This window comes from Sceloporus undulatus, chromosome 3 (genome assembly GCF_019175285.1).
Source record: "Sceloporus undulatus isolate JIND9_A2432 ecotype Alabama chromosome 3, SceUnd_v1.1, whole genome shotgun sequence".
Classification (NCBI taxonomy): Eukaryota; Metazoa; Chordata; class Lepidosauria; order Squamata; family Phrynosomatidae; genus Sceloporus; species Sceloporus undulatus.
The window spans coordinates 240,194,489-240,219,735 of NC_056524.1; the positions used below are offsets into that span (position 1 = coordinate 240,194,489).

Below are 25,247 nucleotides of genomic sequence, written 5' to 3' on the forward strand. Positions count from 1 at the left end.
TCCAATCTGTAGAATTCAAAATTGTTGTTGTTTTTTCTGAAACCAATTTGAGTCTTAGGAGAGCAGTTTATTTGTTTTTATAATTAAGTGATAATGCTTTTTAGGGCTTGTAAAGATTTAATATTCCTGTGGAACCCCACTTAGAAGTAGGTGTTGAAATCATGAATACCATTCCCCCTAGTCAAATTCTGGAGCAAGAATTTTTTCAGTGCTAGTTCACAGTTGACTGTTACATAGCAACAAACCTTTTTACTTTGCACTGTTCTAGATTGGTTTTAAGAAGTGTGCATTCTTCTGAGATAGCTGCTTGGATTTTTCTGGGTTTTGCCAGTTGGTGTCACCTCCATATCTGCTGGAGGGGCCCTCTGATTAAAAAAAAACTAGAGTCAATGTGATCTTCATTTATGTGTAAACCTGGTTAACATTAACTGTGATTAATGTTGGTACCAGTTTAATATTCAACCTTGACATAGCAGAGAGAAAGGAGCAAAGGATGTGCAACCTTATGGCCTGCATCAGAGATGTTAAATCTGCACCCCAGAGTTCAAAAAGTAAAGTGTGAATCAAATCCTCATTTGTGGGCTGGACATCAACATCTAAATTATCTCCTCTTCCCTCCTATTTTTTCTCTGCAGATGATGCTGGTTTGTGGCTTTATTGTGGAGCCAAGACTCCTAAGACAGCAAATTAAAGGGCAAATCATCCCAACAGAACTTGCTATTTACCTCAGGGAGACAAGATCTGGATTCTTTGTGGCTTCATTATTGGCTTTACACGAGAACAATAAAATTGAACTTGAAGAAGCAGACTTATATATCAAGGTCTTTTATTCATTTCACTTTTTATTTAGAACTCATTGAGCTGTGCTGTTTCCCATCCCAAGACCTTAGCTATGTAACTTGTGTTAGTTATGTAGCTAAGTAGTGTCTCCCAGCCTGACATTCCACCTATTCCTAACTGAATGTGTCAATTCTCCTGTTGATCAGGATGCAGCAGATTGATGTTCACACCCTTCTATTACAAGCGATCTCCAGTACAACAGTCAGAAGCAGGATCTCTGTCACAATCCCTCCTCACACAGAAGATTGCTCACAGGAGGTGGGCAGGAGTGTCAGCCTGCTGTGTCCTGATCAACAGAAACATCAACTCCCCTCACTCACAGCAGCTGCTGCCCAATAAGTCAAGAGTGGAGAACGTTTATGTTCCCTATGTATTCCCTACACTGTTGAATATCTAGGGATTGTGAATAGGAATAGGAATCAGTTATGAATACATAGCTAGGTTACACATTCATAACATCAGTTGTGAATAAAGGCTAGAGTCATTCTTGACATACCTTAACAGCCAGAGAAAAACATAATGAATTCATAGTTCACTGTTTCTTTTTAGCAAGGATTACAACTAGTGTGGCATGGTTTGAGCATTGGAATACATCTCTGGAGACCAGCGTTCAATTCCTGCTTGGCCATGAAACCCACAAGGTGACCTTGGGCAAATCACATCCTCTCAGCCTCAGGGAAAGCCAGTGGCAAACTTCCTCTGAACAAATATTGCCAAGGAAACCCCATGATAGGTTCGCCTTAGGTTTGCCATAAGTCAGACACGATTTGAAGGCACACAACAACTAAAGCAGATATGACCTACAGAAAGTTTTGTTGTCAAAACTTCCTTGATTGGAAAGAATGTTTTAGAGTGCAAAATACAGCTCCTGTGCCATTTCACATAAGTATTTTTCTCTGTACAACAGTAGCTAACCATCCCTGGATCTGTATTCAAAGACAACTGTAATATTTGAAAGGGTTGATCATAATGTGGCCAGCTGGATTAGGACTCATGCAGCCTTCCAGAAATTGTTGAACTGCAACTCTTGGCACCCCTAGCCAATGGTGAAGAGTGCTGGATGTTGCAGTCCAGCAAATCTGGAGAACTACATGAAACTGGAAGAAATACCAAGTTAGTTTTGGATCACATCAGTGACCTCCTTCGTGCATATGTTAAGTTGGTTTGTGGAGCTGCATAGCTGAAGTTAAGTTGGTTCTCTATGTAAAAACACTTTTTACTTTTACTTTTTATCCTATTTTCATTTTTCTTTTTTGCTAGGAAAAATGCGTTTTGCGAACCATATGCTGAGCAAGCTTAGCTTTTCTCTGAAATGAACCTAAGAAATGGTCTTGAGCAGGGGTCGGCAACCTCCGGCCCACAGGCCAGATGCGGCCCGCGGAGGCCTTTCGGCTGGCTCCTGCTGCCGCCGCCACGCCACTCCAGATGCCGCCATTGGAGGTGGCCTCTAGCAGGCCCGCTGCGGCCGCCGGAGCCCTCAAACAGGGCTCCGACGGTGGCATCAGGCCTCTGGGAGGCCTGATGCCATTGCTGGGGCCCTCCAAGAGGGCTCCGGCGGCGCCAGCGGGCCTCTGGGGCCGTTAGGGGCCGGCAAAGAGGAGGAGGCCTCCAGTGCTGGTGGCCCCCGCCGGCTTTTTTGCTGGCCTCTGATGGGGCCTGGGGCCCCGTCAGGGGCCGGCAAAGAGGAGGAGGCCTGGCCCCTGGAGGGTGGAAGCTCCACTCCCGGCATGTGGCCCCGCCCCCTGGAGGGTGGAAGCTAAACCCCCGGCACACGGCCCCGCCCCCAGAGGGTGGAAGCTCCACCCCCGGCTTTGACTCCCAGTTGTCTGAGGGACAGCAACCCGGCCCCCGGCTCAAAAAGGTTGCCTACCCCTGGTCTTGAGTTATCATACCTACTCAGCTTTTCTGATATCCTAGTGTTTTTCATAACTATGTGGATTGTTTTACAGCTGAAGAATAATCAGCTGAAAAATCAAACGAACAATGTCTTGTGAGGAGGTAGGATGGCAGAATATTATTTTTGTGATTACTTTCTTCCTTTTAATGTTTCGGAAAGCAGATGCTGTGTGCCCAGGAAGAAGATACTGTTGCCCAGCTCTTAGTGGACTTCTGGGAAGCTCTTCTTGTAACATGTGCCCAGGAGAACGTTGTCAAGGAGCTGCAATTTAAACTTGCTACACAGTATATTTGGAGGCTGTCCAGGAAGCAGCTGCCTGATACTAAGCCGCTTAAAACTGCTGAAGATCTGGTAAAGTATTGCGCTTTTGTGTGTCTAAAGGATGGGGGGGATGTATACCAACGTCAGGACAATATATCAAAACAGCAACATGAAAACGGTTGTTCATAAGCATCTCATGTAAATGCTTAACCAGCTTACAGCTACATTGCCTGCTTAAATAAAAACATTTGAATGAGAAGTGGTGGCATCATATACATAAATAAATAGCCCTGGATGTATTGTGCATCAAAAATACAAATTCTGCACAAAGGAAAATACACAAAAATACAAATTATGGACAGAGGAAAACCAAATTCTGTTACTGAATAAATGCCAATCAAGGACATTCCCCCATTTTTCTGCCATGTATGTAGATGACCACAGAGAGGTAACATCCCAAGAGGTCTCAGTAGAGATGCAGTTCCTTATTCTTCTGTCAGTAGCAAGTAAGCACACACACACACCACATGTAGATCCACCCATCCCTGTTTCTCCCCATGACCATGCCTGTGATCTAACATTCTTAGCTTAGAAATAAGGATTGTAACCCATTTAAATTTGCTTAAATCACTTGCAACTTTGGCTTGCTCTGTGGCCTTTGAGGACTTCAATAAGTGGTGCTTGCACAGTTTTCAGTGTTATTTTTGCAGAGTCCAGGGATTTGAAAAACTGCTTTCAAAATCACAGTGACTTTGAAAACAATCAGTCCCATGTTTTGTGCAGTACAGTCACTGAACCATGATATATGGAGAACCACATGCCATTAATGAACCATTCCGTAAGGTGGTGATTTGTGGAAAACAGTTTCTGGTCAGGTTTTTTTTTTTTTAAAAAAGCAATTTTTTTCTGTCTGCATTTTAATGCCTCACAGCTTGTGGTTGTGCCACATCTGTACTGGCATGCTCATTGGGTCCAGGGTGCAGTTTTCTCCTCAAGGGACCACATTTATTACTGTGTACCTTCAAGTTGTTTCCAACTTATGGTAACCTAGGGTGAAGCTATTGTTGATATTTTGGGTGATTAACCTTGTCCATGGTCCCAGTCTGGTGCCAACTGGATGAAGATTCTGGTTGCTCCGCAAGTCAGGATCAGTGCAAAACTCCAAATAGGCTTTGCAGCTTGCTGGAACAATGCCTAGTGAAACAGCTGTTTAATTAAAGAATCAGACTCCAGCAGTTCACCCCTTAGAGGGCTTTATTTCTTGTTTCTAAATAATACGAGCTACTATATATACTCATGTATAAGTCTAGAAATTTTGGTCAAAAAATTGATCCCAAAAACTGAGTCGACTTATCCATGTGTCAGTGTAGGTGCTGTACTTTAACTCTTATTTTAAAAAGGAAACATCACCTGGAGAAAGGCAAAAGCATAATCTCCTGGAATCACTGACCCCACTCTATTCTCTCATCCATCCAGACTTTACTGTGAGCACAAACATGCCTGATGGAATTTTGTAATATTTTTGGCATTGTTTTGCTTTGATTCATCCTTTGTTACATGCCCCTAAGTTTTACCCTCAACTTATCCATGGGTCATGTCAAAATCCTTAATTTTGGCCCCAAAACCTGCACTCGACTTATACATGAAGTCGACTTATAGTTGAGTATATACGGTAGTCATTACTACTGTACAAAAACTCTTACTGTCACACCACACTATCTTCAACTCTCAGACTCCAAACTCCCAGAATTCACTAGAACAGTGTTTGTTTTCTTATGTACAACATTCCCACGATTTGACTACTAAGTCCAGCCTCCTTCTTTTACAAGTTGCTATGCAACATAGAAACCAATCCCAGTTCAGACAGAACACATATCATGTTTACATTTAGTCGTGTTCATTTGACCTTGAACACCCGTCTGCAGCTCAGGCCTCTGGCCTCCAATTGTAGCCAATTTAGACTTCTGCAGACATTGTCACATCTGAACATTTTTACCTTAAATATACATTAACACCTATCACAGGGTTTTCTAGGCCAAATTTATTTAGAGAGGGTTTGCCATTGCCTTCCTCTAGGCTGAAAGAGTGTGATTTGCCCAAGGTCACCTTGTGGCTTTCCATGGCTGAGCATGGATTTGAAACCTGGTCTCAGAGTCATATTCCAGTGCTCAAACCACTACAGCACACTGGCTTCCAGGGGCTGCCAAAACTGCAAAAAAAAAAAAAATAAATAAAAGAAAGAAAGAAAAAAAAGAAAGAAAGAAAGAAAGAAAACACCCAAGATGGAAATGGGTGGAAGTCATTGCTTTTGAAAAATAAGTTCATTACATTAGAGAAAATCTCTTAAATTGAATTGGTGCTCCTGTACATTTCCAGGAGGGACAGTTCACTCTTTCTGACAAAATGTTTAGAGGGCTGTGGGTTGATTTGGGACTCCAGTAATAGCTTTGGGGACTTTATGCAGTTCCAGGTCTGTACTTTCCCCACATTTGATCCATACAGTGCACTTTTTTGCATTGTTTAGAAAGGAAATGAGAAAATAGACAGCATCCTTCATCCTTTTTGCTTGGAAATCAAGGCTTGTAAACACAAGCTAGGGCTCAAGGTAGTCTGCCATTCTGCTTTGATTTGATTTTGGAAAGAAGATCTGATGAAACAGCTTTACAAATTCTTTGTATTATTTCTGTCCTCCTCACCAACGCTATTATGGGCAAGTAAGAGGATCAATGCAGAGAGGATATTATGGGTCTTACTAATTTAGCTTGTGAGAAAACTGCTCATCATGCTTTCGGCTTAAGAAAAAATAAGTTTACTCATTCCAAAGTGATTGTTGGTTGAAAATACTATTAAAGAACGGTAAACATACAGTGAATATTCTTCTAGATACTGCAGACTATCAAAAGTAATAATACCCCTTCAATTATTTTAATTCCTTCATAAACCTGTCTGATCTTAGTGGATCAGTGGCATCAAATTATGGGTCATGATATTCATTGTGTTTCATTTTTAAATTAAACGAGACAGACTACTTTAATAAAAAGTGCTTCATTGGAGTAAAACTTAAATGAAACTTGGAAATTATGTATAAAAGCAATTATGGTGCATATGACATTTTGCCTTATTCTTGTTCCTTCTTATTTTTTTTATTGGTTCAGATAAATTCCTGTGGTCATTATGGACTTATTTTTCCTTGGGTTATATTTATGATGTCATTGACACCTCCTGATAATCAGAATTCTTCCGAAGACCTTTCAAAACTACAGGTATGACTTCTTTTTAAAACTTTTCTCTGCTTCTCTCTACCTTTTAACCCCCCTTGTTCATGCAATTACAGTTTAATATTGTATAATGTACACATGTCAACTAAATGTCCTACAGACACTAGACCTTGTCTGATCTTGGAAGCTAAGCTGGGTTAGCCCTACTTAGTACTTGGATGGGAGACTACCAGTGCATACCAGATGCTATAGGATGTATTTCAGAGGAAGGGACTGACAAAACTGCCTCTGAGTATTCCTTGCCTAAGAAAATTGTAAGGACTTCCTGGAGTCACCACATGTCAACAGGTGACCTGAAGGCACACAACATTGTGTGTGTGTGTGTGTGTGTGTGTGTGTGTGTGTTTGATGCATTCTCTGATTAATCTGCTTAGTGTGGCTGTGGATACTTCCCTCCTTAATAATCCCTGGTTGAAGGAAATAAAGAGGGAGTCTGAGTGATGGAAATTGCTTGTTCTTTGGAGATACACCCAGATGATCCAATATACACCTAGTATGTGCTATATCTTTTCCAGTGGTTTGGTAGGTTGGGGTAGAAGGTTGGAAAGATCACTGTTCTCTGTGGAAGATGGAACTCACATTGGGTATTAATGTGGGGTCCAGGCGCAACAGGACTGAGTCTGGCCAAGTATATGTAAACTAAGCTTAGAAAAGAATGTGTAATCAAAATGTATAGTTAAAATATGTTTTTGTTGTTTTTGTTGTTGTTTTTGTTGTTTTTTATGTTTTATTAAAACCACAATGAAAATTATTAAAAAAAGAAAAAAGGACTGAGTCTGGCCTAATCTTGCAGAGCTCTCTGCACACATAGATCCCAGTTCCAAAGCTCTGTGCGCTCAGGTGATGGCATTCAAAAGAAGCACCTTCTATGACATTTGTTTTAAGAAAGCTTACCAGATGGGCTCAAAGGACAAGAGAAGATCAGAAATGTGTGCAGGTCCCAAGATGTTGGAGGGAGTGGAAAGGGAAAGCTTTTTGATAAACCTGCAAATATGTGGTGAGAGTATGGTCTGTTCCTTTGCTTGGAAAGCAGAATGATGTGATGTCTGCTATCTCTCTCTTCACTATGTTCAGTCTTAGGAGTTTATCGTACTGGCCCTGAAACAGGCCCAGTACGTTCTAAACGTGCCCGCACGCGGGCGCGCACAAAACCGGATGGGGCCAAGAACCCCATTTTATCGCACACTGGAATGCCGCCTTTGCCGACAGGTGTTCCAGTTGCGTTCCTGTTCCGTCCCAGGGGGCACCATTTCTGAGAACTGTAGCGTTCTCAGAAGTGGCGCCCTCTGGGACGGAACGGGAACGCAACTGTAACGCCTGTTGGCAAAGGCGGCGTTCTGGGGACCCTTTGGCTCCTTCCTCCTTCTCCGATGCTCTGCCCACTGCCCTCCCTCTGACCTAAATCCCTCCCCTAAACTTGATCCGATCATGACCAGAGGCAAGTTCATATTTGCCGAACCTGGGTTTTTTCAAAAGAGACGGCTTTTCCCCTGATTCTAAATGACCCGCACTAAGGGGCATTTGCCATGAAACACTTGTGCATGTCTTGAAATGGATTGTGACAGATTCAGGGCGAATATGAACTTCACGTGGAAGAATCGATTCCTGATCCAGTTTAAAAGGTAGTCTGAATGGCCCCAATGTGAACAGGTTTTACTTGTTTCACTATTTAGTGGTTTACCAGCTTTTCTAAGAAATTTTTTAAGCTGGAAATATTACTGTGTGATCTCATTAACTTTGGAAATGATGAATCCTTTCAGAAAGTATATTATCAAAGTTGTTGTGGCTTCGGGTTTTCCCCCCATGTTGTCTTAAATTCCAAATGTGTTTGTTTTTCCCTTCTCCTTCCCCCCAGTCTCTCTTATGTGGTCCATCCTTCAATATAGCTTCCATTCTGCCATTCTTGGAAACTCTTCCAGAAGATACTATTTCTGGTCTAAGCATTCATGTTCTTTGCAGTACACAGCTAGGGCAGTATGACAAATCTATTGACAAACTTTTGGAGAGATGCCCTGAAGCAATCATACCTTATGCCCAGCATGAATTGAAAGATGAGCATCAGGTAGGCCCTATAACCTTTATTTTCATCTTTATTATTTTTTCTCCTTAAACTTGTATAAAATATACCTTCAGGGTGTTATTATACCTGCTTGTTTCTATAGCTGTCTTCTTATTTGTTCAATTTCCCATAAATCTCTTTTAATATTTAACACTCTTAATGAAACATGTTTATGGAAGATATTTAAAATTCTCTAGAGAGTTAAAAATTGCAGGTACCAATAGTTATCGAAGCTGTAGTCCAAAAAAGCAACTTTTCTGAGCCCTGGTTAAATCATATATTAAATGCTGTATGGAAGTTCATAGTTTCCTTCCTTCTTTGGGAAAGAAAAAACTGGCACAGATAGGAAACACATGCCAAAGCACCATGGGGATTTCCTGTTGCAATTTCCCCAGTGACTTCTTCCCCAAAGATTTCTGCCCCAAATTTTTTGCCTCATTCATTCTAGAAAGTAATAAAGCTCCTATCCTGAAATGCTTGTCATGGGTAAGTGTTTGGATCCACATAGAGCACACTAGATAAGTCATGCTGATGTAACCTCATCTGCATGTAGCATGTGGGGACACGTACATCTAAATCCAGTAGGTAGTCGTAACTCATTGAATCAGCAGAACTTATCAAGTATTAATTATGACATTTCATTGATCCATTGTGTCTAATGTAGTCAGGACTAACAGATTTAGGCCACAGTGTGAAATGATAATGCCACAAAAGCCTTCTTAAATGAGCTGCCAACTTATATAAATAATGCTCAAAAGCAATGTGATAATTTTATTTAAAAAACAGCTACTGTATTGGTAAAATAAATCTGTGACAGATGGAGTTGCAACATTTCTGGTAACTGCCCAAATGCTAAGGAGAATCTTTATTGTATCCTATCTGGTAAACTGTAAATATGCAAAACATACATAATTTCTGTAGCAGTTTACTGTTTAAAGTCATAAACCTATGGGATGATAAAGAATATTTATTCTGTGAATATAAACTCCCCAGAGCATGAAGGGTAGGCTTAATAAAGGCCTGGGATAGAAGACCTGAAATGAATTTGTGGGCTATAGCACCCATCATCCCTATTAGCCATGCCAGCTGGGGCTGATGCATGTATAGTGCAACAACCTTGGGAGAGCCACAGGTTCCCCACCCATTAGAGGCAATGCCTCATGAAATATTAGATGAGGTTTGTACATGAGGCAGAACATTCAGTATCCTGCATAATTCATTGCTCCACCCTATGGTCAATGGAGGAAATTTTGCAAATACTTTCTGTGGACAGGTTACAGAAGGAGCTTTCTTTGGTATAGTTTAAGCTTGGAATTGTTTACACGATGGTGCCATTAATCTGGTAGGTTTCTATTTTTCTAAACTCTTAATAGCACTAGAGGGAGCCATCATCACTCTTATTCATTGCAAAGCTTGAAAAGAATCATTTCATGTAAACAGAAAAAGTATTTTGGAATATTTGTAAAAGCTTGCTTGAGAAATCTGTTGCGGTGCTTTGTTACATTTCAAGTGTTGTGTTAAGAAGCAGAAAGATTAGATTGGTTCAGCTGTAGCCTCTAACTTTTTCTCTGTGTCTTTCTTTTGTGGCTGGTTAGGCCTTATGGTGGAACAAACTCCTTCCTGAGCTTTGTAAAAGGACCAGATGTAATGGAGAATATTATCCTGTATTCCTGTCATCCCTACAAGGTAAAGAAATGTGCTTTTATATCAATGTCTGTGGATGTGGAAGCTTTACAATGCATTTAAGAGCCTTTATAGATGGTCGCTCTAGAGGGCTGGCATGTTTCTTAACAAGGGTGAGCAACCTGTCTTCCATCTAGGGCTATATTCTCTTGATCAGCTATGAGAACACCCCACCCCCACCCCGTTCAGGAACTGCACAAACACCCTGCTGGTTCTGGGAGGGCTACATTTCCCCCAGGCTGCACCTCATCCGTTTTGTTTTGTTTTGTTTTGTTTTGTTTTGTTTTAGCTGAAAAGGTCCACATATGCATAAACACATAATTTAGAGTGATAGGCAATTACATTTTTTGTCACAGTGTGGCAATGCACTAGTCTATTTTGGACCCCAGCTAAACTTTTTTCCCAAACAAGAAGTGACCAGAGTTAAAATCTTCTAGAACATGGCCACGTAGCCTGAAAAACCCACAAAAAACTATGACCAGAGTTCATTTTCCTTCACCTTAAAGCAGGTTGGAAGGATGTACTATTATTGAAAATTACTATTTTTTATTTCAATATGTATTAATTTGATATGCTCATTTAACTGATAACATGTTTAATCTGTTGTTCTCCACCTTGATCCACAGAAAGAGGTGGGTAAGAAATCAATATTACCATTTTTATTGTTGTCTGTGGCCCGGTACAGATGGGCCGAAAAGGATGCCTTCATCACGTGTGAGGGGCGGCGCTTCTAGACACCCCTCGCTTGTGACGAGGGTGTCCTCACTACACAGCGCCGAATAGATGGCACGCGTAGTGATGACGTCACTGCTGCGCAGCCTTCAGATGGAGCCGCGCAGCAGCAATATGCTTATGCTCCTGCCAGCTGTTTGTGGCGGTGTAAAAAGGAGCCGCTTTTTAGCAGTCCTTTTTTCGCGCAACCACACTGCTCAATTTAGCTTCTGCGGCATGGCTACGCGAAAAAGAGAGGCAGCTGCCAGCCACCTCTTTCTGGTGTTCTGTACCCCGCCATAATTAAGCAAATAACTTCCTTGTGGTCTATAAATGTGTGGGGGATTTTTTCAGTTTGTTTTTAAAAAGGGAGTTTTGCTAGACTCTGATGAGGCACGTGCTGTGTGCAGCCTTCACTTTGCTCATCTCTTCTCCTGGAAGTGATCTGTAGTTGAACCAAAGTGTGACTGAGGCCAGAATGAAAAGGAGGCATGGCCATCTCTACTCTTCCTGATACTCCGTCTCTTTTTGCCACACCTGCCCATTTTGCTACCAGCTCAGATGGAAGAGGACAGACTACTCCTGCCACAGGTCTAAACTGCTAACTAGCAAAAAGCTTTAGAAATTAGACCAAGGGCCACAGGTTGGCCACTGCTGTTTTTAAAAAATCTATTGAAAAGCTGCAATTTGTTCTTGTGTAGAGCACATGTTTTGTTACACAGTGAACAGAAGAGCTGAACTGGATGAAATTAATGGCTCTCTGTTTCCACAGTGAATACAGAATATAAATAATCTGTTTGCACATTGGCCAAATAGATGCCCATGGGAAATCCACAAAGTTTACAGGAATCTTCTCCTACTGTTGTTCCCCAGGAATTAGTATTCAAAGGTGTTCTAGCTTCAGTACTGGATGTAATACAGGTTGAGTCTCTCTTAGCCAGAATTCCAAAATCCAAAATATTCCAAAAACAAAAACTTTTTTCATGGGTGGCTGAGATACTGGCACCTTTGCTTTCTGATGGTTCAGTGTACACAAACTTTGATTTAGACACAAAATTATTTTAAAATATTGTATAAAATTACCATCAGGCAATGGGTGTAAGGTTTATCTTTTCAGTATAAGGTATACATGACACCTAAAGGGATTTTGTGTTTAGATTAGGGTCCCTTCTCCAAGATATTTCAAATGCAAATACAAAATCCCCTCCCCCAAAAACCCACAATCTCAAACATTTCTAGTTCCAAGCATTTCAAATAAGGGAGACTCAACCTGTACATAGCTATTAAGGTAAGCTATTAAGGCTGCCCCCACACACTCCTTCATAAAATCCCAACATTTTGAAGGGCTACAATTAATGAGACATGGTGTACATGCCTCCTAATGTACATAACACACTACATACTTGATGTAATAAAGGTAATGTTATATTTTTAAACACTGTATTTCTATCTTGCTTATCCAGAAACACTATCAGTTATTGCCATGGCATTGGAATTAAAGGACTTCCTTAATGTTGTACCAGAGGATGGAAATGCTGCTTTTTTCCTGCCACACCTGCTTCAGTGCAGCAGAAGGAAACAGCTGACCTAAGTGAAACTAGAAGTAGGACAAATACTTCAGCAAACCTTTTGAGAGGGACCAAGCAGACAGAACTTCACAGTGCAGCTAAGAATCTCAAAACTGTAGATTTTTGTTCTTTGAGCATATCTGATGCATATGGGAAGATAATGGTTTGTTTGAAAATTTACCCAGTTCATGTGTGGCCTAAAATCCATGTTGAGAATACTTCTAAACCTTAAGAAATGAGATACAGATTAATAATGTCCATTGATAGTGATGCTAAAACTCTGGCATTGCATGTGTGCTAGCCAGAAACCTTGGACCATCCTGGTAAACATTGTAAATCTAGTATATGGATATCACTCAGATTTTTCTTTTTCCAAGCATCAGTTTCACCTAGGAATAACTCTCCGTATTACACATCAGGGTTAGCATCCACAACTGGATTTTTCTTCCTTTGGTACTCACGAACATAAATGAGAACAATTCTTTGTATAATGTTGATTCAACTTTACAGAGCAGGAACATGGAGTTTACAGAGTATTGGCTCAATTGTGGCCTGTCCATGCTTCTGTAACTGGACAGAAACAAGGTATTAGGTCTGTTTTGTTAGCTGGGCCTACTTGGTTATCAAACTTTTTACACAATTGATGACAAATGATGTTATTTAATTTTTCCTTAATTTCTCTTCTGTTTGTATTTACAATATTTACAAAGTAAAGAATCTTAAAATCTAGTTTATTTTTTAGAGAAGACATTTAAAATATTTATTTAAGATAAGTATTGCAGAGTTACTAAAAAAGAGAGAGTAAAACTTGCTGGGAAATCCAGAAGGTTTTGTTGTGGTCATCATGCTTGCTGCAGAATAAAAATCCATTTGGGATTAAGTATTGAGAAGCTTGTTTAATAGAACAGGTTTGTTCACCTGATGTTTTTCAGTCATGAGAGTGCTCACAATGGACACCTTCACTTGCTCTTCACTTGTTCTATGTCAGAGCTGTAAATGAAAGAGATTCCAGTTAATTTCCAGTTAATTTCAAATTAAAGCTTGAATTGATTTAGTACATAGCTTTTATGTATTATGTAAGGGGGTGTGGTTGCTTAATGGTTAAGACACCAATGCTGATGATAGTAAGATCGGAAGGTTGGCAGTTCAAAGCTCGAGTGCCACATGACGGGGTGAGCTCCCATCACTAGTCCCAGCTTCTGCAAACTTAGCAGTTCAAAAACATGCAAAATGCAAGTAGATAAATAGGTACCACTTCAGTGAGAAGGTAACTGAATGCAACCGTTGGTGCATTCATGCTGGCCACATGATCACCAGAGTCATCTTCGGACAACACTGGCTCTTCACTTTAGAAGCAGAGATGAGCACCGTCCCCTACAGTCAATTACGACATTCATGTCAAGGGGCTAGCTTTAATTTTACCTTTTTAATGTATTAATGCTGGAATATGTGAACTGTTCTTACACTTGTCCTTTTTAATAATAATAATAATAATAATAATAATAATTATTATTATTATTATTATTATTATTATTATTATTATTTGTATTTCCTGCCTCTCCCTGTGGATCGAGGCGCATTTACAAGAGAGAATAAAATGAACAATAAAATACAAGTTACAGTATTATCTAAAAATACAATCAATAGAACAAACAACAAAACTACTACCAATCACTAAAATGACCAAATCGCTGTCTGTTTTCCATCAGATAGCATTTATTCATTTTATGGTAGCTGAAAAAATAAAAGTATACTTTAGAGCTATTTGTCCACAATAGGTTGTATCTTTTAACCCACAAGATATTGTTGGATTGTTTACTCCCATAATTCTTTATATCTGCCTGATGTGAGATAAAATTCAACAACACATTTAGATTTGTATATTCCCTGTCTTTGGTCTCCTGTCAGTAATGTTTTGCTAAAACATGATTGTACCTATTATTATTATTATTATTATTATTATTATTATTATTATTATATTTATTTGTATCCCACTCTTTCCCCAGAACTGGGACTCAGAGCAGCTTCACAATATTTAAAACCAATACAGTTAAAAACGTAGAAAAGTGATCATTAAAACAGAATTAAATTACTTATTAAAAGAATAAAAATACAATTGAAAAGATTAAAATTTTAAAACACTTAAAATGATATAACACCCTAGTCCTTTAAGAACACTGTTTTAAAAAGCCTGCCTGCATAAGAAGGTTTTAACCTGCCAGCAGAAGGCCAACAAGGAGGGCCTACATGACCTGCACTGTACCTGTTTGTTGCAGTTCGAGCAAACTGATATGCTATGTTTAATCATTAGTATCACGCAACAGAGAAAGGGGAAACAAAATACAAAGACTAAAAACGAATTGGCATGAAATCTTTACTGAATACCACAGTTATGTACTGCCTGGAACCTTTATTTATATCATTGTAGACACTAGCCATCTTCTGCTACAGATTTCTTGTTCACTTTCTATCATTTTTCCAGATAATTGTCCAATTCAGACATTGAAAAGCTACTCCCCTGACCTATTTTGCATTAACTTTGCACAAAGTTTAAAACTTAACAGTCCTAACAGGCTGGCCTTAACAAAAATGCCACAGACAAGATGCCAGAGAAACTAAATTCAATGATATTATATCTTACACTTCTTGGACCTTCCCCAAACTTTGATACTCTTTGCGGGGTGTGTGTGTGGAGTTTTCAATAGATATCAACTACTGAGTCCCAGTTCTGGGTAAAGGATACAAATGATGATGATGATGATGATGATGATGATGATGATGATGATGTTTGCATCCTGTTTTGCATCTTGTAATACTAAGTGGATGAGGATGTGGCCAATATTGCACTGGAGTGATCTTACGCAAGTTGGTTTATGATGGTTTATGGAGAGAGGGTGTTGCCAGATTGCCAGAGTTCATTGGTACAATTGTGATATTATAGATAAGTCTATGGGAGCTCCCCATGTTGTTATATATGCTGCTGATTAGACTTGGCACAGGGTTCTTGAAGACCAAAACAAATATATATTCTGAAATGGGACTCTGATTTTGTAGTAAACCAAAATTCCTCCAAGAGGAGCTACATGAGTCATTTAAAAAAGATAATGAAGCTGGAAATAATAGCCAATTTCTAACATCCAGTTAGGAACATATTCATGCATAAGTCACACTATAGATGCAGGGCCAAAATGTCATTATACGGTATACATGTACTGCTGACAGTGGCAGAAGTAGAGTTGTACAGACGGCATGTTCCTCTGTGGCTTGCCCTTCCATGTTGCAGTCATGCTTTGCAATTTGACATTGTGGATTGCAGTTGCACACTGTATATTGTGTATTGTGCATTGCACAATGGCACCTAGTAATTTACAGTGTGTTACACAATGTTGCTCTTCTGCAGGGGAATATCTTGGTGTGCAGACACTTATGCTACACTGAAGGGGGTGTTGTATTGCAGCCAATATCTACTTGTCTGTATGAACATAAGCTTTTGCTGGCCTCTGTCCCAACTACACAGATCAGTTTAATCATTGGCATTTGCCTGATCACCATTCAGCAATTAATTCAGTGGGACTAACCAGTGGGATTCAGGCCATCAAATTCAGGCAGTATTCTGTGTAGCAGCATGCGTGTTGCTCTACTGTTATACCACCTCTGCTTTAATGGTAGTAGCCTTGTTAAGTGTAAGATCTTTCCTTAACCCACATTATTACTTACTCTTCTCTGGGGAGCACTGTGTAGGTAGTTTCCATGCCAGCATGAATATGGTCAGTCACATGACAATGGAGTAACCAAGTCCCAGGATTGTTTGGAAACATTTCAACAGTTTGGAAAGTCCCAGGAAAGAGATCAAAAACATCATTCCGGAAGGTTCTGGTTTGCTTTTAGATGATGTCAGGGAGAAAAAACCAGACAACATCAGTGATAGTAAACACGAAGAACAATTACTGACCAGGAGAAAGTAATACAATGAGTTCAGAAAATTGCTATGGAAATTTAAATAGCTTTTATATAGACGTTGCTTAAAATTGTACCTGAAAATGCTGACAACAATTTGTAGGTCAAGATGAAAATTGCAATTTATCTATACATTGCTATATAATTTATAGTCAATTACTATCAGTATAGAAATTAGCAAGGAGACAAAATCTAGCCCAACACATAACCCAGTGTTCCAGCTGAGAGCTGAAAATAATGTGGCTGTGGCAGCTGGCTTTTGATGCCAGGACTCTGGTTTGGAAATTAACTCTTAAATTTTTGCCCACTTTTCCAACAGTTGCTTCTCAGTTAAGAGGCTTAGGATTTCCATCTTAATTACAAGGCCTGTAAGCATTTCCTGGCTTATAGCTATTTCCATGGGCAGCAGTTGGGGACACAGAGGATGTTCATTCATTTAAAAGAAAAGGCAGAAACATATATTATGGTCTTTACCTTATAATTGAAGCTGTGGCCATGGAAATGGGCTGTGTGCATATCAACCTCATTCCCCATTCCCAGCAAGTACCAAACAACATTATCTCCGACGTGCATCGTAAGACCATGCAAGTTCCCAAACACTCTTCCATTAATGGCTAAGGAAAAAGCAAATGTGTGATTTTTCCATTAAAGAACTTCAGCATGTTGACTGGACTACTGCATTTAGTAGAAGTTATAAACCTTGTCAAAATTTTAATAAAACTCGACATTCTTGTAACATTAAAATAAAATGTGTTTAAATATTATCACAGTTGTCTGAGCTAGTCACTGTCATTATTTCTGGAAAGTTTTTCTGGATGGAATTACAAACATGATTAACCAATCTAAACAGAAGAAAGATGATTTAAGAAATGTGAACATTTAGGGTTTTGAAAAAACTCAACAGATGATTTGAACACTATTTAAATGTTTTAGAATTGCTGGAGTGCAATTATCATAGCTATGCATATAGTAAGTGTGATGAACAGAAGGATTCCTACTCATGGAGGGAGGCCACTTTAGCTGCTATGATATAGCAAGTATATTAGCAATACCAAGTATATTTCTATACTATTTATCAGTGCACTTAAACACTTCCTAAGTGGTTTACAATGTGTATGCTAATTGCCCCCAACAAGCTGGGTATTCATTTTAGCAACCCACAGAAGGATGCAAGCCTGAGTTGAGCTTGAGCCCTTGGCTGGTACTGAATTCGCAATCTTGCAGTTTGTGAGCGAGTGGCTGCAGTACAGGCATTTAACTACTTTGCTACCAGGGTTCTGCATGACCATGTGGAAGTCCCAAAGCTGATTTGCTATTGATAATTGCTAGTAATTATTACACATACCATGCATTTTATTGCTTTCAATAAATTCTTCATCTTCTTTGTTCACGGCTTCTGGATTAGGAGAATAGGTCTTGATATTCTCATCCAGGTACCAAGACTCATTTTCATCAGACACCATAAAAAGAAGAGCAAACTCCACCCTTTTTGGAGATGGTTGCATAAACAAATGTTTTCTGCTACAAACTAAGAGTGTCCCTATTAATCCACTGTATGTGTCCTAAAAACAAAAAAGAATGCAGTCTCTTAGTATGATTAGTAGAATAGGATGAGAAATAGCATCTGATGGTGAGGCTGTATTATAAATGCTTGGGATAAACCATTAGAACTATATGTATGGATTGGATGTAGTGAAACTTATTGAAATCAGTGAGATTTAAGTCATGAATAAATTTTCACTGTGACCTGTTTCTAGTCATGTACTTTGATTAGATCTTATTCCTTTCAACTGGAACTGGTGAAACAAGAATCTCCTGGCCACTTTAAAAACCTGAAGAGATCTGGACAATATTGTGGTGCTCCAGAGAGGTAAAACAGGAGGCAGAGGGAAAAAAGATTCTGATTCCTCCAGTATTGAATACCAGAAAACATGGTTAATTTCAGCCACTGATTTCCATGGGATCAAATGGTAGGTCCCTAGGGCGGGATACAGACGGGCAAAAAGGGGTGTGTTCATGATGTCATGAAGGTATAGCCTTCAGACGGCCCTTACCTGAATGCCACCATGAACATGCCGCCCGCACGCCCCAAGCAGGAAGAAGCGGCATTAAAAAGGTGCCGCTTTTTCCTGCTTCTTTTCTATATGCTGCGCAACTGCGCAGCTCCGTCTATAAGCTGCTGCACCGGTACGCCAGAATTGCTACGCTGCTAATTTAAGTTGCCCATTTAAAAGCTCCGTGTCTGCTGCGTCACATAATGAGTCGGGGTCCTGGAACATGCGCAGTTTGCACCGAGGCTCTAATTAGAGCGTCAGATGTCATGCAGATGTGGAAGCTGCAGCACAGCTGCACTCTATTTTAATGCTCGTAACCCTAACCCTAACCCTAGAGCAACATGTACGCATGCGCTGCTAGAATCGTGGAAAGTTTGGAATTTAAAGTGAACCCCTACACACATTCCTGTGCCATTTTCACCTAACAATAAAAAAACGCTAAAACTTTAAATATTTACATATGTACAAGGGAGGTGATGGAGGATGGCAGGGGGACAGCGGTGGCAGTGGCGACAGCTGTGTCTGTGCATTGCAGATTCAGCAAGAGCGCGGGGACCAAAGGAGAGGAGGCATCCATGATGCTGGTGACACTAGCAACGTGCAAGTGGACAAGGATGCCAACACCAGCTGATCACCAGCTGGCAGGAGACCACCATTGTTCTTGGGCAGGGCGAGGGGAAAAGTTTAAAGGGGCCTGGTCGCTTTAAATGTGCACATATGCTTTCTGCCTCCGGTGCTGAGCGCCGCAGCTGCGCAGCGGCGCATCCACCAGCCGGCAAAAGAAAAAAAACTCCAGTATTTGGCTGCCCGTGCGGAAGCTGCCTCTCTCTTTGCAGCGTCCTGCGAGGCGGCGGTATGGAAACTGCGGGTCAGAAATGGCCTCAGGTGAGGCGTCTTCACTGCCCCCCATGTGGAAGCCCCATACACCTTAGCCACGCCCCCGGGGCGGGCATTCTGGAGGCTCCGTATTCAGCAGAATACACCTCCAAGACATCTTCCCCTGCCCGTCTGTATCCCGCCTATGTCTGCATCTACCCCCTTACATTCACATCCATTGTTAAAACTGAAAAATGGCCTGTACTACCAACGCTGTTCACCAGCATTTCCAAACAGTGTTAGTTTAAGGGAAAATATTATAAATTGATTTGCAAATGGTATTTGACCCCAGTGAGATTACATAATATTGATAAGAATAATTCAAAAATTGCTGGAGAGGTTGTCAAGAAGTAGGGTCACATATGGATATGTGGTGGCAGTGTAAATGTATACAAAAAATTGGGGAAAGTGATAATAGAAGTAGAAAGTATTATGAATATAAAAATAGATAGAAGTCCAAATATAGTATTATCATTATATAATTCAGAGAAATAGAAAAAAAGAAGAAAAAGATTTGGTAACAAATTTGATTACAGCAGCGAGATTAATTATAGCAAGATGTTGGAAAACGAAAATAACTGTAGAATTAGAAGACTGGTATAAAGAGGTATGGAAATTAGAGATTAATGATAAATTGACATGCAAATTGAAAATAAAAAAGGGATTATGGAAAAGAAGTGATTTTGATGGAATTTGGAAAGAAATTATTGAGAAAGTATTGAGAAAATAAGATAGAAGACTACCTCCATGAGAGGAACTGAGATTTTGGATGGAATATAAGGGCGAGAATGGCTCCGGGGAAGGGGAGCACTGAGTTGGAATATTAAACATATTTAGACAAATTGTAATAGAATGTGGGAGATTATATATATATATATACACACACACACACACACACACACACATACACACACACACACATTAATATTGATCATTATACAATACAAATTTATTTTAAAAAACTTATTTACTTTAAAAAAAATATTTTTAAAAAAATGAAGTTTAGGTTTTTCCACCCACAAATTTTCAGGCTCAAACTCCATATTTATAATGCTTCCCGATAGTTGGCCTCCCAAATATTGTTAGACTCTAACTTCTGTGAGTTGCAGCCAATATAGCTAATTGTCAAAGATGTTGGGAGTTCTAATCCAACATCTCAGGAATCCCAAGTTCACCAACCCTGCCTTGAAAGCTCTGCTTTCAGAAGCACTGGGATGAAGCCAATCCATTTGCTTCTTATGTTTTCAACATCTACAAAACTAGTTCATGGCAGGTATGAGTTTATTGAGGGAAAAAATGTCCCAGAAAGAGAATACATTGGATCATAGCCACTAAGAGCTTCATTTTGGATTGTCTCATCACAAGTTTTTCAAAATGAATGGTGGCTATGATAAAAGGTATTCTCTTTCCAAGACACTTTAGATCAGGACTGTGGTTCAGGAGGAGAGTTCTATGGATCCCATGGAAGCCAAAACGAGAAATAAATAGGTCCAAAGAGCAAATCAAGCCTAAACTCTAGAGTTCCAAGACCACATGACTAAACTGAGACTGTTGTACTTTGGACAAATTATGAGAAGACACTAGAAAAGAAAATAATACTTCATAATTTGCCAGTCAGCAAAGAGGTCAGGCAATGTTGCACATTATCACCCTATTTATTCAGCCTGTATGCAGAAAGTTGTTTGCACAGCAAGCTTAGAGTCAGCGGCAGCAGGAGTGAAGATCCGGGAAAAGAACATTAACAACCACTCAGATTATGCAATACTAATAGCAGAAACCAATAGCAGAAACCCTGGAACAATTAAGAAAGTTAAGAAGGAAAGTGCCAATGTAGGCTTCATGCTAAACATTAAGAAAACAAAAATCATGACCACAGAAAAGCTACAAGAATTTGTCCTAGATAACAAGAAAATCAAAATAGTCAAAGAGTTCCCATACCTTGGATCAAATATTCATCAGAATGGAGATTGCAGTCAAGAAATCAGAAGACGACTAGGAATGGGAAGGACAGCTATGAGAGAACTGGACAAGATCCTACAGCATACAGTTATAATTCTGAACACTAAAGTGAGGATACTCCAAGCCCCATTACAATGTACAGATGAGAGGGTTGGAAAGTGAAGAAAGCTGATAGGAAGAAACCAGTTCATTTGAGATGTGGTGCTGGAGAAGAGTGCTGAGGATACCATGGACAGCCAAGAAGACAAATGGGTTCTAGAACAGATCAAGCCTGAACTCACCCTGTAAACCAGGATGACTAAATTGAGGTTGTCATATTTTGACCACATGATGAAAAGGAATGAATCACTAGAAAAGACAGTGATGCTGGGAAAGGTAGAGGGCATTAAAAAGAGGGGAGGACCACATACCAGATGGTTAGACTTGACCAGGAAGGCCATGGGCCTGAGCCTGTAGGACCTGAGCAGGGCAGTTGAGCACAAGCAATGTTGGAGATGTCTTCTTCACAGGGTTGTTATGAGTTGGAGTCAACTCAAGGACAGTAACAAGAACAAGAACAAAGATGGCACTAGGAACAACTGCAATACAGGTGGATAGACTCAATGAAGAAAGCCATAGCCCTGAATTTGCAAGACCTATGCAGGGCTGTTGATAACAGACTTGACCTGGAGGTCTCTCATTCACAGGGTCACCATAAGTCTCAAGTAAAATTAACAACAATTAACAAATAACAATAACAACACTAAGAGCTTACTTTAACTTGGTCCACTGTTGAGTAATATGCCCAAGGGATACAGTCCGACTCCCCTTTCTCTGGACCAGATCTTTTTGGTATTTTCCAAACATACTCTGTTATTGTTCCTGAGTGAAATACATATTAATTCTTAAGAAATATGTAAACACGAGTTTACCCTAAAGCTTATTAATCATGTACCCCACTTTAGAAAAACAGAGGATCTCATCAGACCCATGGACTCTTTTGCTTTCTCTCTCATTTCACAAATAAAGGACATTAAAGGAAAAAACAGACTCCTTACAGCTTAAACAGCTTGCCTTCTGTTTTATTTTTTTTATAGTTTCCTTGACCTTCCTTTCCTAGCTGCCTTGAGTCCCAGTATAAATAAAATGTGGTATGAATCATAATGATGATGACAATAGTAACACCACAATAATAATACACAAGATAGGATTAGTGTTTATTATTGTCTATTATTGTTCTTTTTCATCTCTATACTGTGTTTATCTGCCCTACGCTTTTATTCTCTTTTGGTATCAGTGGCAGTGTACAGACCCGACAGATCAGGGCCTGAGATGCCACAGCGGCAGCCCCAGAGGCCCCGATCCGCCGCTTTTCCTGGCCTCGGGGAAGTGGCAAAAGGCCACTTCCCAGCCTGGAAAGGGGTATCCTTGGCCCATCATACTCCAAGGACACCCCGACAGCGGCAGGGAGAGAGAGAAAGGGGCCACTTGGGCCCTTTCTCTCTACATTGCTGGTGCAGCCGTTTAAAGGCCGCACCAGCAATACACATGACAGAAGGAGCTCCTTCTGGCACCGCTGAAAGGGCGCCACAAGCACCCTTCAGCGGTGCCAAGACATAACATAACGGCTGTGCTGCACCATTTGGACGCAACACTGCCATTACGTCAAAATGGCGGCACCCGTGTGAACAGGGCGCCACCATTTTGTATGTACTCTGTATGTACTAGGGTTGCGGGCGTCTAAAAGAGATGCCCCCAGGCAACTCTAGTACGTATGGAGTACATACAAAATGGCCCATCTGGACAGGGCCAATGTTGGGAACATTTGTCTCTCCCATCTGCAGACCAAGGTCTTTATCAGAATGTGACCATAGGTACGTTACTTTAGCATTTAAAAAACCCTACAGAGATCTCAAACTGGACACTGTCCTTTAAATACAGCATACAGTTTAGTCCTAAACCATGTCCCAGACCAATATTCTCCATGAAGTAAAGGGGGGACCTTTGATTTAGTCATTTTACGTCAACTGTATTATTAATGTTGAATTCATTGCCCTTTTAATTATGTTTTCTATTATGTTTCATTTCCCTTTTTTGTGATTAAAATATTTGAGGTTATAATCACTGTGGTTCACTGAGCAGATATGTATAGGATTAAATTAAACATATTGAACACCTTAGAGTCTAATTTAGAGTCTATAAAATAATAAAAAATGCATTTACCTGGACTGGTTTCCACTACAGTTGGAGAATCCGTTTTCACTCCTTGTGCATGTATAGAATAAGGTCTAGAAGCCATGTTTTTAAAAACAATTTTAATTTTATCCCTAACATCTGCAACAAGGAGGGGACCTTTGGAAAAATTAAAAGGAAGATGCTATAAAAAGATGGAATAGAAAAAGAAGTGTCAACATGCTAAGGGGCATGTGAAACAACAAAGAATCAGAGGAATTTCATATTTATCACATTTATATTTTAGGGCTTTTAAACACTTAATGGTGTGCTTAAATTTAACTGACTTTAATTAAATGAAAGCAAATTGTAGTTTCCTTGAATTGAATCTGGCTACAATTCATACCTAAAATCCCCAAATGTTCTTCCTTTTCTTTCCTTTCTTTGGGCTTGCTAAATGTTTTATCAGTATATTCACGATAAACGGCTTTTTTGTATTTCGAGCCAATAAACTTATCTTCTTTGTTTAAGAATGTATTTCCTGGACTGAAAGGAGAAAAAGTAAAGTAAACGTAAGAGTAATCTCCCGACTTTATAGCTTAATAGATAGCCATAAATGGAACAAACTGTACTCAGAGATTCAAACTGGAAAATATGGATCTCCAGATAGTCAGTCTGAAATGGTGTTTCAACTCAGTTGGCCCTTCAAGAGTTTTCTTAATATTCTGCTGTCACCCAATGATCAAGATGCTATATATGGTAAATTGAAACCAAGTCTGGATTATGATTAGCCACCCTTGAAGGAAACAATGTGTGTCTGGGAATGATGTGGGCTATCAGCAGTGGAAAACAGTGTACCTTAGGAGATGCCACTAATGTATGAAAAATGTGGTCCAAAACACATTGCAAAAATAAACCAGTTTGAGACCACTTTGGGGCCATTCACGCATACGTTTTTTGCACAGAGAGATTCTTATCTGTGAATTTATTCAAAATCTATTCACTGTTTCCACTATGTTTTAAGGCAGAGAATATCTCTGTGGCATTTAAATCTGGTCTGAAGTTCCCATGCTAGATCAAAATGGAGGCCTGTATTTCTTGAATGGTGGCTGCACCATCCAAATCAATCCAATAGCTTACACACATTATCAGAGATGCAGATCATTGCGGTTCTTAAAAAAAGAACCACTAAGGGATCCGGTGCCAAATGCACCAGTTTAAATGGGCTTTTTGGTTGCCTCCCCACAAACTGCACCGAGTATAATCGGTGCAAGTTCGAACAATAGGGATATAACCCGGTTTCCAAACCAGGTTCTTTTTTAGTGTGAATGGGACCTCTAACTGCCCTGGTTCAATGCTAGGGAATGCTGGGAAATGTAGTTTATTGTGGTACCAGAGCTGACAGAGAAGGCTAAATGTCTCACAAAACTACAGTTCCCAGCATTCCCTAGCATTGAGCCAGGGCAGTTAAAGATGTCTCAAACTCAATTAGTTCTGCAGTGTGTTTTGGACCTGTGTCTTATTGCTTAAGAAGTAAAGAATCAAGAAAATGATTAGCATATACAGCTATTTCAAGTTTTTTAAAAACCCACAAAGATCTAGAACTCATTTAAAATTAAAGTGTTTAATCAATTGTGCCTTATTAGCGCACTCCAATAATGACACTTTATGTTTGATAACTGAAGAGTAGACAATGAATTGAGTATTCTCAGTTAGACGTAATGAAATGGTGTACTGTGCCAGTCCTCATATGCATCTGACACCAATAAAGTCTAGGTTGCTAGATTGAAGCGGTCCTGTCACAAACCAGGTTTTAACTGAAGAGTAGACAATGAATTGAGTATTCTCAGTTAGACGTAATGAAATGGTGTACTGTGCCAGTCCTCATATGCATCTGACACCAATAAAGTCTAGGTTGCTAGATTGAAGCGGTCCTGTCACAAACCAGGTTTT

At 39.9% G+C, this 25,247-nt stretch overlaps 2 protein-coding genes across 12 annotated transcripts in view; one reads left to right on the top strand and one right to left on the bottom strand.

Moving 5' to 3' along the window:
• HPS3 (HPS3 biogenesis of lysosomal organelles complex 2 subunit 1) overlaps positions 1–12,918 on the top strand; it is a 35,282-nt gene extending 22,364 nt beyond the window's left edge. For 3 of the 8 annotated variants that reach the window (XM_042457983.1, XM_042457978.1, XM_042457982.1), the window contains exons 12-16: positions 636–821; positions 2,900–3,088; positions 6,154–6,261; positions 8,132–8,338; positions 9,931–12,918. In XM_042457983.1, the coding sequence (XP_042313917.1) occupies positions 636–821; positions 2,900–3,088; positions 6,154–6,261; positions 8,132–8,338; positions 9,931–10,155 (915 nt within the window). In that variant the 3' untranslated portion in view covers positions 10,156–12,918. The remainder of the gene's footprint in view (positions 1–635; positions 822–2,899; positions 3,089–6,153; positions 6,262–8,131; positions 8,339–9,930) is intronic. The other 5 variants (XR_006102913.1, XM_042457980.1, XM_042457981.1 and 2 more) reach the window with 5 other exon arrangements.
• Positions 12,919–13,011: 93 nt separating this feature from the next.
• The window catches only part of LOC121925620 (ceruloplasmin), a 36,935-nt gene continuing 24,699 nt past the window's right edge, over positions 13,012–25,247 (bottom strand). Inside the window, exons 13-19 of one of the 4 annotated variants that reach the window (XM_042457974.1) lie at positions 23,701–23,840; positions 23,346–23,474; positions 21,898–22,004; positions 17,600–17,816; positions 16,729–16,868; positions 16,015–16,178; positions 13,012–13,287 (exon numbers count right to left, since the gene is read on the bottom strand). In XM_042457974.1, coding sequence (XP_042313908.1) covers positions 13,257–13,287; positions 16,015–16,178; positions 16,729–16,868; positions 17,600–17,816; positions 21,898–22,004; positions 23,346–23,474; positions 23,701–23,840 — 928 coding nt within the window. In that variant the 3' untranslated portion in view covers positions 13,012–13,256. Of the gene's footprint in view, positions 13,288–16,014; positions 16,179–16,728; positions 16,869–17,599; positions 17,817–21,897; positions 22,005–23,345; positions 23,500–23,700; positions 23,841–25,247 lie in introns of all 4 variants that reach the window. The other 3 variants (XR_006102912.1, XM_042457975.1, XM_042457977.1) reach the window with 3 other exon arrangements.